General features: G+C 40.5%; 1 protein-coding gene across 11 annotated transcripts in view; it reads left to right on the top strand.

Moving 5' to 3' along the window:
* tenm4 (teneurin transmembrane protein 4) overlaps positions 1-12,310 on the top strand; it is a 261,307-nt gene that overhangs the window by 142,447 nt on the left and 106,550 nt on the right. For all 11 annotated transcript variants that reach the window (XM_048160290.1, XM_048160292.1, XM_048160289.1 and 8 more), the window contains 4 exons: positions 2,693-2,907; positions 4,045-4,261; positions 11,070-11,171; positions 12,046-12,240. In XM_048160290.1, the coding sequence (XP_048016247.1) occupies positions 2,693-2,907; positions 4,045-4,261; positions 11,070-11,171; positions 12,046-12,240 (729 nt within the window). The remainder of the gene's footprint in view (positions 1-2,692; positions 2,908-4,044; positions 4,262-11,069; positions 11,172-12,045; positions 12,241-12,310) is intronic.

Here is a 12,310-nt window from a genome sequence, read left to right as displayed (position 1 = left end):
AGACTTCAAGATCCAGGATTATTTGTCAGCCAACTCCATGCTGTGACCAGTCTCAGTTGCTTGCCATGAGATCTGCATTACAATCCAATGAAAGTTGCAGGGAAAATGGGAAGGGTATTATTTGTTCCTGGAAGAACGAATGGCACAGCTTTAGGGATTGAGTATCCAGGGGCTCAAGGCAGATTAGAACTTGCCCCATCCAAAAAGCCATGCATTCCTTTCATCTCCAAGACTGGACAAGAGTTTTCCTGGCAGCGGAAGAAAGCAGACACTAACCCCCACGGTCATGGAGACGGAAGTTCGTACAGTAGGAAAAGTTTGCGAGCACAACCCGTATTTAGCCATTTGATTTGCCACAGGCCTCGGACAAAAGGTGGGAGATCAGACCATTACCATATAGATGAGTCGCCAAGACGTCTTTTTTCATTTAGCAGCTGGCAGAGAGGGAGCGAGCGAAACCACAAACGTAGAGGCTGTGGCGGTGCCTCCGTTTGAGTGACATCTGCGGCTGAGGGGAAATCGATAGGCCGGGCTTTTTAATTCTGACTGTCAGAGTAACATTGTCATCAGGAACACGGCAAATCAATCCAGAGTCACTGTGCTGTACATCCCTGGTATTAACTTAAATAAACACTGTACCGGAGAGGTTTTCTGACCATCTGAACGTTGCACCTTCACATCAGTTCAATTACCCATAAACCTGTTATCTGGAAAGTGCCATTGAGACCTTGTTTAACTCATGCATTCACCAACTCAACTGGACGTTTCTATGGGAATCGAAATTTACTCCATGGGCACTGTGATCGGCCAAAAATAATGATAATACAAAGAGGAATAAATAGTACAATTTAAGATATTCTTTATAGCATCTTGACTGGTTTGGCCATGATCGTTGAGCCACCCCACTTTACTTAACATACACATGAATTGTAAGAATAAAAGAACAAAAGTTAGTAAGTTGGTATGAGCCACCAAAGTCATCAAAAATATAGAAAATTACACAGTGTAAATAAAGTGGTATCTTGGGATAAGGTTACAGAAACAACAGTTACTATGGTAAATACAGAGTACTAACACTGAACTGATAATAAAACATGGACACTGATTGAACATCATACCTGCATGATTGTTTCTCATGAGAAGATCCAATTACTATAATATATTTGTATTATTATTATTATACATTTTCTTCTCATTTAAATAATCACAATTTAAAGCGATAGTTCACCCAAAAATGAAAATTATCCCATAATTTACTCAGACTCAAACCATCCTAGGTGTATATGACTTTCTTCTTTCAGACACAAACAATCGGAGATATATTCAAAAATATCCTGGTTCTCCAAAGATTTATAATGGTAGTGAATGGGAGGCCAAATGCATCCATCCATGATAAAAATAATCCATACGTCTCCAGGGGGTTAATAAAAGCCATCTGAAGCGAAGTGATGGGTTTTTGTAAGAAAAATATCCATATTTAAAACTCTATAGAGGTGACCGTACGCATACTGCGCAAGTCGACTTGCGGCACAAGAGTAACCCCTGACACGATGTATGACGCAGGATATAGGAGTATCGTAAGCATAGACGCCTCTCGCGGTTCAAACAAATAGGGCTGGGCAACAAACTCAAGCTCCTCTTCTTTTATATCAAAATCCCCCGACATCCCCCAGGATATTTTTAAATATATCTCAGATTGTGTTCATCTGAAAGCAGACAGTCATATACACCTAGAATGTCATGGGATCATGGGATAATGTTCATTTTAGGGTGAACTAAACCTTTAATACTGACATTTTGATTGATTGATTGATTGATTGATTGATTGATATTTTGTATTGTAATAACTGCTGGTCCTAATAGTCTTAAAAACGTTGTATTCAAGCTTCATTTTTTTTAATGGAAAATATAATTTCTTATTTTTTGCTTTTTTCTTTGATTTTGCATGAAATAATACCCGGCCATGTTTTCAAAAATTCGACCAATGACAATGCGGCATAGCTGAGATGTGTAATTGCGACTGATGTGGTAATGCGTTATGTGGAGGCGGTAAATTGGAAGGTGGGAAAGCATGTCCTGTCTCTCCAAATATAACACATTGCAAATGATTGACTTTTGAGGAGACTGCCATCTGCTGTAGCGCGTGTAGCCCGACGCGAAAGCTGCCTGAGAGTCCTCTGGGCTCTCTTTGCAAGGATGTCTGCTTTTGTCGCCATCACTGTGGAAATTGGCCAATCCACCTGAGCGAGCAGATGTTGCTCTTTCCTCAGGGTCCAATGCGGAGGGTACATCAGGATTAGGTGCAGGGGTGTTTTCTCCAAGGATGCAAGGGAGGCACTGCCTCCGAAATATTCTGATGAGTAAATAATTGAAAATACAAAAAATGAAACAAATATATAAATCTTTCATTTAAATGCTGAATTAAATTCCAAATCAAAATGAAAATTATTTTATATTAAACTTATAAAAACGGCAGATATACATCACCTACCCACAAAATGTTGAGTTTTAGACTTCTAGTACCTGTATAGTGAAGTTTCAGCTTTATGGTCAATGGTCAGTGTGGCTATTTTTTCCTGGTGTGATGGAAAATCAGCAAGAGGGTCATTCACCCAATACACTGACCCTCTCCTCACACCATATGGTAGATTTATGAGGCGTCGAGCTGACTGATAGATTTCATTTTCCACAGGTAAACTAGATGGCTTTTTCCCGGAGGACAGCTTCATAGACATGGGCGAGATAGACGTGGGCCGCAAAGTCGCCCAGCTGATCCCGCCTGGAATCTTCTGGAGGTCGCAGGTCTTTATCGACCACCCCATGTACCTCAAATTTAATGTGTCTCTTAGTAAAGATGCCTTGGTTGGAATCTACGGGAGGAGAGGCCTGCCACCGTCGCACACACAGGTGAGTCGGATAAGTTAGTCCGTTCAGATGAATATTTAATCAGTGTTTATTTTGTCTTTTCACTATTCAGGCGGGAATCAAAACCACTTGTCTTAAATGGAGCTTGCATGCTAACCGCTAATTGTTGATGTTTTTGTATTTTTAAAGCTGAGTTGCGTAGATTCTGTGGAATTAGATGTTCCAAAACATTCCATCAGCCATTAGTCAGACAAAGTCCAACCCCTAAACACCATTGTTTAAGCTAGTATTGCTGTGTATTTTAACATCGAAACTTACACACATCAACAAAACGACCTTACAAAAGCTTATCCTACGTCCGTTAAAAGGTTTCAGAGGTTTTTTAATTAAACCAAAAATGAATTTCTATTCTATTCCCGGCCTATTCATTTGTCAATAAGTTATATGAGTAGTATATTCCCCTAAGATTTCAGTTGATTTTGTGACATATTATCGTTTCGTAAAGACTCATCTCAAAGGCTTTGACGTAAACAGACACTTAATTATATTATTGAACACAGAGCATCTCTGCCTCTCTGTATTGATTTGGTTCGTATGAGCAGTGGTATTGTGTCCCTGGAAATTACTCCAAGACTCTTTCAATCACTAACCAATAATAAATGAAGAGATTTTACGTTTTTCTCCTCTTCAGTTTTCTGCGAACAGATTGGTTTTGTATGTCTTTTCCTTAATAGCACATGTGGATACGGTAAGAAATAATGTGTTTGATGGGGAGGAAAATAAAGCCTTTAAGTGTTAATGTGTTTTATGTTAAATGCTATGGCTTCATTTCTTACTTGGCTTACTGTCAACTGTCAAACAAGAATGTCAAGGTCATATGCCATACCAGAATTGAAAGAAATAAACTATATTTTACATACTTTACTATTATTTAGAGGTGACATATAAACCGTACAGGTTTGAGGTGTGAGATTCAACATTCTACATATATTTGCACAAATTGGTACAGTGTGAGCAGCTGTCCCTTCACACCTAGCGTTTGTTCTCTTCTCGCAGTCTCAACCTGCCCTTAGAGACCAGCTCCTGTTGGCTCCAACATGTAGGACTTATCAGCTCCTGGAGGCTCATATGTCAGTCCTAATGCTTGTTTGTGGTCTGTCTGTCTCTCCTTGTCTCCAGTTTGACTTTGTGGAGCTGTTGGATGGCCGTCGGCTCCTGTCGCAAGGGTTGCCAGGCCTTGAGGGTCCGCCTTTTCCAGCCCAGCAGCGGAGCCTGGTGCCCCTCACCAGTCACGACACAGGCTTTATACAGTACATGGACTCTGGCATCTGGCACTTGGCTGTATACAATGATGGGAAGGAGACGGAGCAGGTGTCCTTTCTAACAACTGCAATCGGTTAGTATGATATTAGTATGAGAGCAACGGTGCCAGAGCTTAAAACTTTGCTTTAAATAATGCAATATATGTAAGTTTAAATGTGCAAATGGTAATTTCTTCTCAGGTGAAATATGTAAATGTGTATGTTTGAATGGATATTCAGTGATATTAGACATGATTTCTGATTCACACCTGTTCAGGCATGTGACATATTCCAACTTGGCATAGGCGGTTTTTGCAAAACCAGCATTATGCAAATCTGCCATTAATAGCAAAATTAGCAGTTTCTAATCTCTTGATTTTCTTATTCTTCTAGTTCACATTCACTGGAATCGGGTGACATTGTAATTTTATTTGTTGATAATTTCAGTTATCTGAAGCATGCATCTTTCTTATTATCACGTAAGATGTAAAATAGTAGAACACTGGTAGTCTAGATTTTGAAAATGATTTCCTTGTAAACCACAGAGATATTGATTCAGAGAGAAATAAAATACCCACACAACCCTTTTGTTTGTCAAAAAACAGTAAGTGATTCATCTGGAGATTTTCTCTTGGGTCAGGCAATGGAATCAGAGGGCAATAAAATCACAGACTTGTGCCTGAAAATGTTGAAATTACATCATGTTCCTATTTCAATCATTTAACGTCCAAATATGGCCCAAGTCTCCATGAAATGGACGTATAAAGACAGGTCGTTGTTTGGCTGCAACCAAAGTGACGTTCTCAATTCATGTAGCCATTGCAAGCCCTAACAACAGCCAAACCATAAACGACTGACAATCTCCATTTTGAGGATCTCCACTTAATAGTGCACAAGTCACCATGATATGGACACTATAAGGAAAGGTCGTAATTTAGATTATGGCCAAAAAAATTCTTGCTTTGGCGCTACTTCATTGACATGCCATTTTGCAAATTGAAACTCCGTTCTCAATTCATGTAGTCATCATAAGCGTAAACAATCTTACATATATGGCTTTGACAGACAATCCTAGCCAAAATGATATATTTTCCTCCACACAAAATATGAATAAGGCATTGCTAGAAATCTTCACCTGCACCACATTACTTGTCAGAGCCTGCCATCATTGATATTACCCTTTTTTGCATTGCTATCTCAGCCAGCCTAGACCTCTACAGAGCAATCAAGGTGGATTTGAATAAGAAAGATTGCGGAAATGAGCAGTGCTTCACTATGCCTGCGTGTGTTCTTCACTGATGGCTCGTAAGACTCTTGTTAGTTTTTGAGAGCCTCCCAGCGAATCCCGCTTCCCATTTGCTGTCTATTTGCATAGAACACAGTGGCCTTGATTCAAAGCTTCTGATTGACGACCCTTCCGTTCGCCCATGCACATTATTGGTCATTATTTGATCATATTCACATGCGTTTTTATTTTTTTTTTGCTGTGAAAGACTTTGCCGTTCCATCCTTTGCCACGATTGATGGAGGCGATTTTGATTTTGTCCTTTCCGTTCTGCGTCCTGAAAGCGGCTTTGATTAGCATGAGTGCGTCAGGAGGGAGGGCAGAGCTCGAGGCCATCGTGAGGTTTTAGCTTTCGTAGAGGTGGCAGCTGGGAGCTGTTCTCACATGCTCTTTAATTAAATGCTCCTGGGCCATGGTCCATCTGCAATGGCAGGGAGGAGGGGTTTGCCAGCCTGACGATCGATGCGAGTGTGTCTGCCACACATCCATTTCTGCACTTCCAGCTCATCAGGGGGAAAGACGGCACTGCGCCCTACCACCCCCAGCAAGGATGGAATATAATACTTTATATATGAGACATGACATGGTGGTTTAGTGTGGCGGAAGATGAGGAGAGAAAGAGACAGTCTGTTTATCCTGTGTTCGGTGCTCTTGAATGCAACCTCCATTGGGAGTTTGTTGGCCACCTGCGGTTTAGGGCCAAGACGGTGGGCTTCAGAGAAAGAGGCCCTGGAACAGGAGTCATGTCTGAGTTGATTTGACTCTGAGCTGTGGTGCTCAGAGGGAGGCAGAAAGTGTAGGTGAAGAAAGAAAAAGGAGATCGAGAGGGTGAGAAAGACTGAAAGAAAGTAGGTCAGGTGGATGGCGACCTTCAGAGGGATTCAAACTGCACCCATTTTTCAGTAAAGCAACTCTAAAGTCAAGGTTTAGCTTATGGAGCTGAATTCTTGGTGTTTAAATGCTTTGTTATTCCAGTTTAATATGCAGAGACAGCTATATGTAAGCCCTTAGAAAACACTGTGGCACTGAGGCAGTTTTGAAACATTACTTTATTTGTTTTGGCTTCCTGACCAGGCCAGCACAGCAACACAGGCTCAACCAGTGGTGTGAGATTGGGGCATGGCTCTCTGTTTGTCTGACCAATCGTGGATGGTGAACTGTTCAGGAAACAAAAGGCATAATTTTTTGTTTTTGACAGTTGGTCACTAGTGGTGCACACTTCCATAATATCCTTCCTTTACGCATTTATGTGAATAAATAAACTGCCTTTTACTTATAGAAAATACACTGCAAATGAGATTTTTAATATTTCTACTTGTCTCTCATAGATTGTAGTGAGATTAAATATAGAGCAAAAGGGGACTCTTAAGTCTCCTGCTTCTCAGACCCTAGTAATCTCACATGACATCTGTAGAGTTCCTGACAGTGTTTCAAACTGTGCAACTGTAACGGAGGCAAGCTAGTAAGAGCTGTGCCGGTAAGAGTCTTCGGTCTTTAGCAGCCTTGTTAGAGCTCATGCCAGAGACGGCAGTTCGAATCCTGCTCGGAGCAGGTTGAGTAGGATCCATTAAATTTGGTGCCGTGACCCAGATGGGAGTGAGGTTTAATGGGGTGAGTGTAACGGAGGCCAGCTAGTAAGAGCTGTGTGAATAAACCTCATTCCCCTGTCCTCAAGAGGTGCAATGGCAACTGACGCTAGAGGCTGCGGTCTTCAGCATTCTCGTTAGCGCATCCGCCTCTCATGTCGGAGAAGCTGGGTTGAATCCCGCTCGGAGCAGGTCAAGTAGGACCGGTCACATTTGGTGCCGTGACCCGGATGGGAGTGAGGTTTAAGGGGGTGAGTGTTACGGAGGCAAGCTAGTAAGAGCTGTGCATGTAATCCTCACTCTCCTGGCCTCAAGAGGTGCACTACCAACTGACTCTAGAGGCTGTGGCCTTTAGCGTCCTTGTTAGTGTGCCCACCTCTCATGCCAGAGACGCCGGTTCGAATCCCGCTTGGAGCAGGTCGAGTAGGACCAGTTACACAATCAAAAGTCAGATTTCAGTGTGAACATGTCTTATAGCAGTCTTCCAAGACAAATGTAATAATGCTATACAATCCACGTTCATTTTATAGTAGTGACATCTCAATAAAATCTCCGGAGCTATAAGAGCAACCTCCGAGCAATACAGATTTCCTCTGTGTACACATATGCCATGGTCCATAAGGGACCTGAAGTTGAATATCTCTATTGTTCTTGCTCTCTCTCTCTCTGTGAATCTCTATTTTTGTTTCTTACTTTTTTATATCTTTATGCCTCGCTCACCATAATTCTCATGACTCCTCATTACAGAACTAAGGTATCCGTCCCATGTGCGACACAGTCTCATTTGTCCCCGCCATGTGGTCTTCTGTTGTCAGAGTTATCAAGGATGCTTCTCTAGCGGTGGCTTACTGATTGCTCTGGTCCCTCGGCCTTCAAAGCAGCCAACAGACCTTCAACAACAATTTTAATATTAGATGTTTATCGCATATTGAAGCCAAGGACAGCAGACTTGTGCTATACAAGAGTAAAAAGGAGTAATTAATGTAAGATCAGTTTAAGAGATTAAAGACAATGTGTGTAATCATTACTGTTGCTTATACTTGGGGTTAGTATTTTAAACAATTTCACTCCAAAGTGAATGTTGCAAAAATCTGGTGTGCCAAAAACGATTGAATTTGAATCAATTGATGTTAATGCATTTGTTCAGACCAACATAAATGTTTGCATGCCGTCAAAGGGACAGTTTTTTTTTCTAATTTATAAGTTGTAAAGCACTGTAAAGAAAACTGGCCAACCTGTAAGAGTCGCGCTTTTGATCACATGCCCAGAACCACTGCAGTTACATAAAACGTATATTTGAATGAGAAACCCCAGCCATATGTTGAGACCAGAATATCATAAAGACTTGAAGGTGGATGCTTTTGATTTGAACCAATAAGCAACCACCCAGCAGCCACCCAGTGCTACTAATAGCATGGAAATTATACACTTCTCCTCAAGGCTCATGGCTTTTATAGGAAATGCAACGACCAGACAGGTTAAATCGTAATTTATTTTGGCACCGCTTTGAATGGAGTTCTTGTGTTCTCTCTGAGTGGCACCAATGGAAGTCTTAAAAGCATGAAGAAATATGGACTCTTTTCAAATTCATGGCTGGACACAGACTTAAAGATGGAATTATATGTGACAGTTCTGAAGGGAAGTGCAGGGTCTGGACTGCAGGTACTGAACTCAGATCAGACATAGTGTCAAAAATGCTTTACATGAGAGTGACAGAGCCACAGCAAGAGATAGATTGCGCTCCTCTGACACATGTGGAGAGAGTCTCTAGCACTTTTTTGACAGATATGAAGCCATCTCATGTATAATTGTCTCTGTTGACATTTCATACAAATGGCAAAGACTTAATCTTAGGGCACTATACTCATGTACACTCTCGCCCATAGCCGCCACAGGCTTTTGAGAGACCTGTATGTGCCCTAGGCTTAGAAGAGGCAGCTGGAAGCCATCAAACACCCTACCGAAGTCTTGATAGGCTCGGGTGTACCAGGGGATAGCCAATCTGCCAGCCTTTTCCTCTCACATCAAGAGACTTGTGCCTTTAAAATTCTTTCAAAAACCTTCTCTGCAGCACAGTCTAGTTACCGCCCTCTCTCCTTCTTTTCTCCCCCCTTCCCGCCGTTCAGCTTCCCGTCTGTTGCATCCTCTGCGATGATTGACTCTCTTGAGGAAGGGGAAGGCTGTGTCCGGGCTCACATTTCCAGCCCTTTGTCCGACACAAAAGCATCTTTGTCGAGAGAGCTCAGCCCCAGGCGCACCAGCGACTCGTGGGGATCCTTAGAGAGGGAATATTTTTCACCGCTATTTCATGTTTAATTCAGGTTGCGTCTGATTTTAGCTGTACAGAATTGTGTATGGATTTGCCTTGGTACAAAAACGAAAGTTTATCATGTCAGTAAATTTACAATATATTGTCATTTATGTTCACTATGGAAAAATTTGTCCCCACCACTTTATGGAATAATATATCTAAAGCAAAGGAAGTAGTAGGAAGGGTTTTTTTTCTTGCGTTTGTGTTATAACAAGTGACGATCTGGCACAAATTTGTCTGTTTTTATGTTTTTCTGTGCCTCCGTTGCAGTTGTTATCAGTCGCGGAAAGTGATTCATGCTTAGCATTTGGTAGTTGATCCATGTGTTTATCCACTAAGCTACAGAATCCGGGGACAGATGTAGCAAGTTATCAAATAAAAAGTTAATTTGAGGACTTTAATTGGTCATCAAGAATGATTGCAAATCACTCTGTAAAGAGTTTTATATTGAAAAATAATGTGCTATCGAAATTATTACATTATGTTTTAAACTTTCTAATGTCATTATATGCACTTTAGACTTGGAGTGCTTACTCTATTACAGACCTGATCAGTGTATCCATATATTATATAGACCCTTTATGCATATTTATGAATAAACTAATTAATATTCATGAGTTTTAAATCTGTGATGGCACAAGATCACTTAAGACCGTTATCTAAATGCTTCTAGATTGCTGTCAGTGTGAATAGACGATGTCTACCAAGAATCAAGCACCACTCTTCGCACCAGGAGTCTGTCTAATATATCTGCAATCTGTAATAAACCCCTTTTACATATACTCCTGCTTGAAGTCAGAAATCTTGTAATTGACATGTCGACATTTCTTGCATTTAAATTAGCACGCTTCACTGAAGGAGGGTGTTAGATGGAATTTCCATTAGCCGTGTCACTGAATGTGTCATGCACTCGTGTTGGCTTTGCAATGGTCAATGTTAGTGCCGTGTCACAAAAACAGCTACACTAATTATGGAGAGTTCCTCATTAGGCTGAAGTAAATTCGTCAAGTGACTCCACTTGAGTTCCACTTCACCTTAGACCTTCTAGCTAGCTTTTTTTAAGATTACTTTTTATTGGCTACCATACATTTATTTGTTATTATAATATTAGTCGAGCTTAAAGGTGATTTTTGTGCAGTGATTTTTGCATCATTAAAATTGTGAAACTTTTGAAATTTCCCTGAACACACCCCTGTCTGCCATTGGTCAAGCAAATATATAGCTCTGCCTCAAACACAACGCATTGGTTGAGCCAATATTTCTGTGTTGGACTGATCGGAATGATCAAACAAAATGTGTTTTGAAAAGGTTTACACTTTTTTTTCTGCATAGAACAAAGTAGTTTAGCATTAAAAAAATAACCCCCAAAAGACCTCAATGTTATGATGCTAAATTCAACACTTTCTTATGACTTTAATATCAGCTCTGTCTTTGAGCTCTTTTTCATGCTTAGTTTCATTAAATGGCCTGGGGATAGAGTTTTGAGTTCTGAAAATTACACTATGTTTTCATAGTGAACTCTTATTTTGAAAGATCAAGTAAAATTAGATTATTTTTTGTCTGACATGACCCCTTTAAAATTGAAACAGAACTTGGAGTACAACAGGAAATTAAGCTTTTTGCACCACATTCTTTAGGGAAAGAGAATAAACTGAATCCAGCAGGTGAAGCACTGATGAATGTACTTCATTCTGACAAACATTGATGACATTCTCTTGCAGACTCTATTGATGACTGTCCTAGTAACTGTTTTGGAAATGGAGACTGTGTGGCTGGAAACTGCCACTGTTTTCCTGGCTTTAGAGGACCCGACTGCAGCAGAGGTGAGATATCTGTTGACCTACTCCTCCATTAGTCCTCCAACTTTTCTCTCTTTATTACTTTCGGTCCATCATCCCTGCAGTCTTTTCTGTTTCACATTCTCTGTCATTCACGCATTTTCCCTTTCTTACAAACATAATCAAGGTAGCCATGGTTTTCAACTATATATAAGCAACGTCATCAAATAAATGATTGTATTATCAATCAAATGAAAAAAAAAAAGGTCTATATACTGTATATATAAAATATAATATAATAAAATATGACAAGATCTCAGAGTTAAACTGTGTCAGAAAAAAATTAATCTTGATAATGTCAGATAACACTTAAGCAAAACATGGTCAGGTCAAAGTGTCTGAATAATTGAATCAATTTTACTGGTAGTCCACTGAATAAAGAATTTTTGGGTATAATATGTCACATATACATAATACACATGCATACAATTAGACACTTCAAAATGTATGCGTTTGGGGTTCATGAGATCAAAAATTCTATTTATGTTGTAACTGTGGTATTTTGCCGGACATCAAGGTAACCATTTTGGTTCTCTTGTGCCCTGTCACGTCAACATTGATTTTTCACTATGAATTCTCTTGCTCTTTCTCTCTCTGCTGTTTGCATGTTTCTAGTGTATTCTAGTCTCTTGATCATTCGCTATTCAGAAATCCCTTGTTCATGCATAAAACTTCTGGATCGATATGGTTTCACTCACTTTTACTACTGTAGCTTTTGCTGCAGTGCTCATATTGATTTTCACACAGACATGAGTTGCCATCTTCTTCCGAGAGTCCAGCAGGCCAGCCCAAGCAGAGTTCTTTTGAAGCTCCGTTTGGCAGACCTTTTACATGTTGTGTGTGTGTGTACTCTTTCCAGCGTCCTGTCCGGTGCTTTGCAGTGGGAACGGTCAGTACCTCAAAGGCCGCTGCATGTGTCACAGCGGTTGGAAAGGATCCGAATGTGATGTTCCTACAAATCAGTGCATCGACATAACCTGCAGCGGACACGGAACATGCATTGTGGGAACTTGCATCTGTAATCCAGGCTACAAAGGGGAGAACTGCGAAGAAGGTACCAGAATATATGAATTTTTTTTTTTTTTGGCTAATATACTCTTAAAATTTGAGGGAAAACAAAACCT

This window comes from Megalobrama amblycephala, linkage group LG16 (genome assembly GCF_018812025.1).
Source record: "Megalobrama amblycephala isolate DHTTF-2021 linkage group LG16, ASM1881202v1, whole genome shotgun sequence".
NCBI classification, from domain to species: domain Eukaryota; kingdom Metazoa; phylum Chordata; class Actinopteri; order Cypriniformes; family Xenocyprididae; genus Megalobrama; species Megalobrama amblycephala.
Note: the sequence above shows the minus strand (reverse complement) of the source record. Positions and strands in the feature narration are given on the sequence as shown.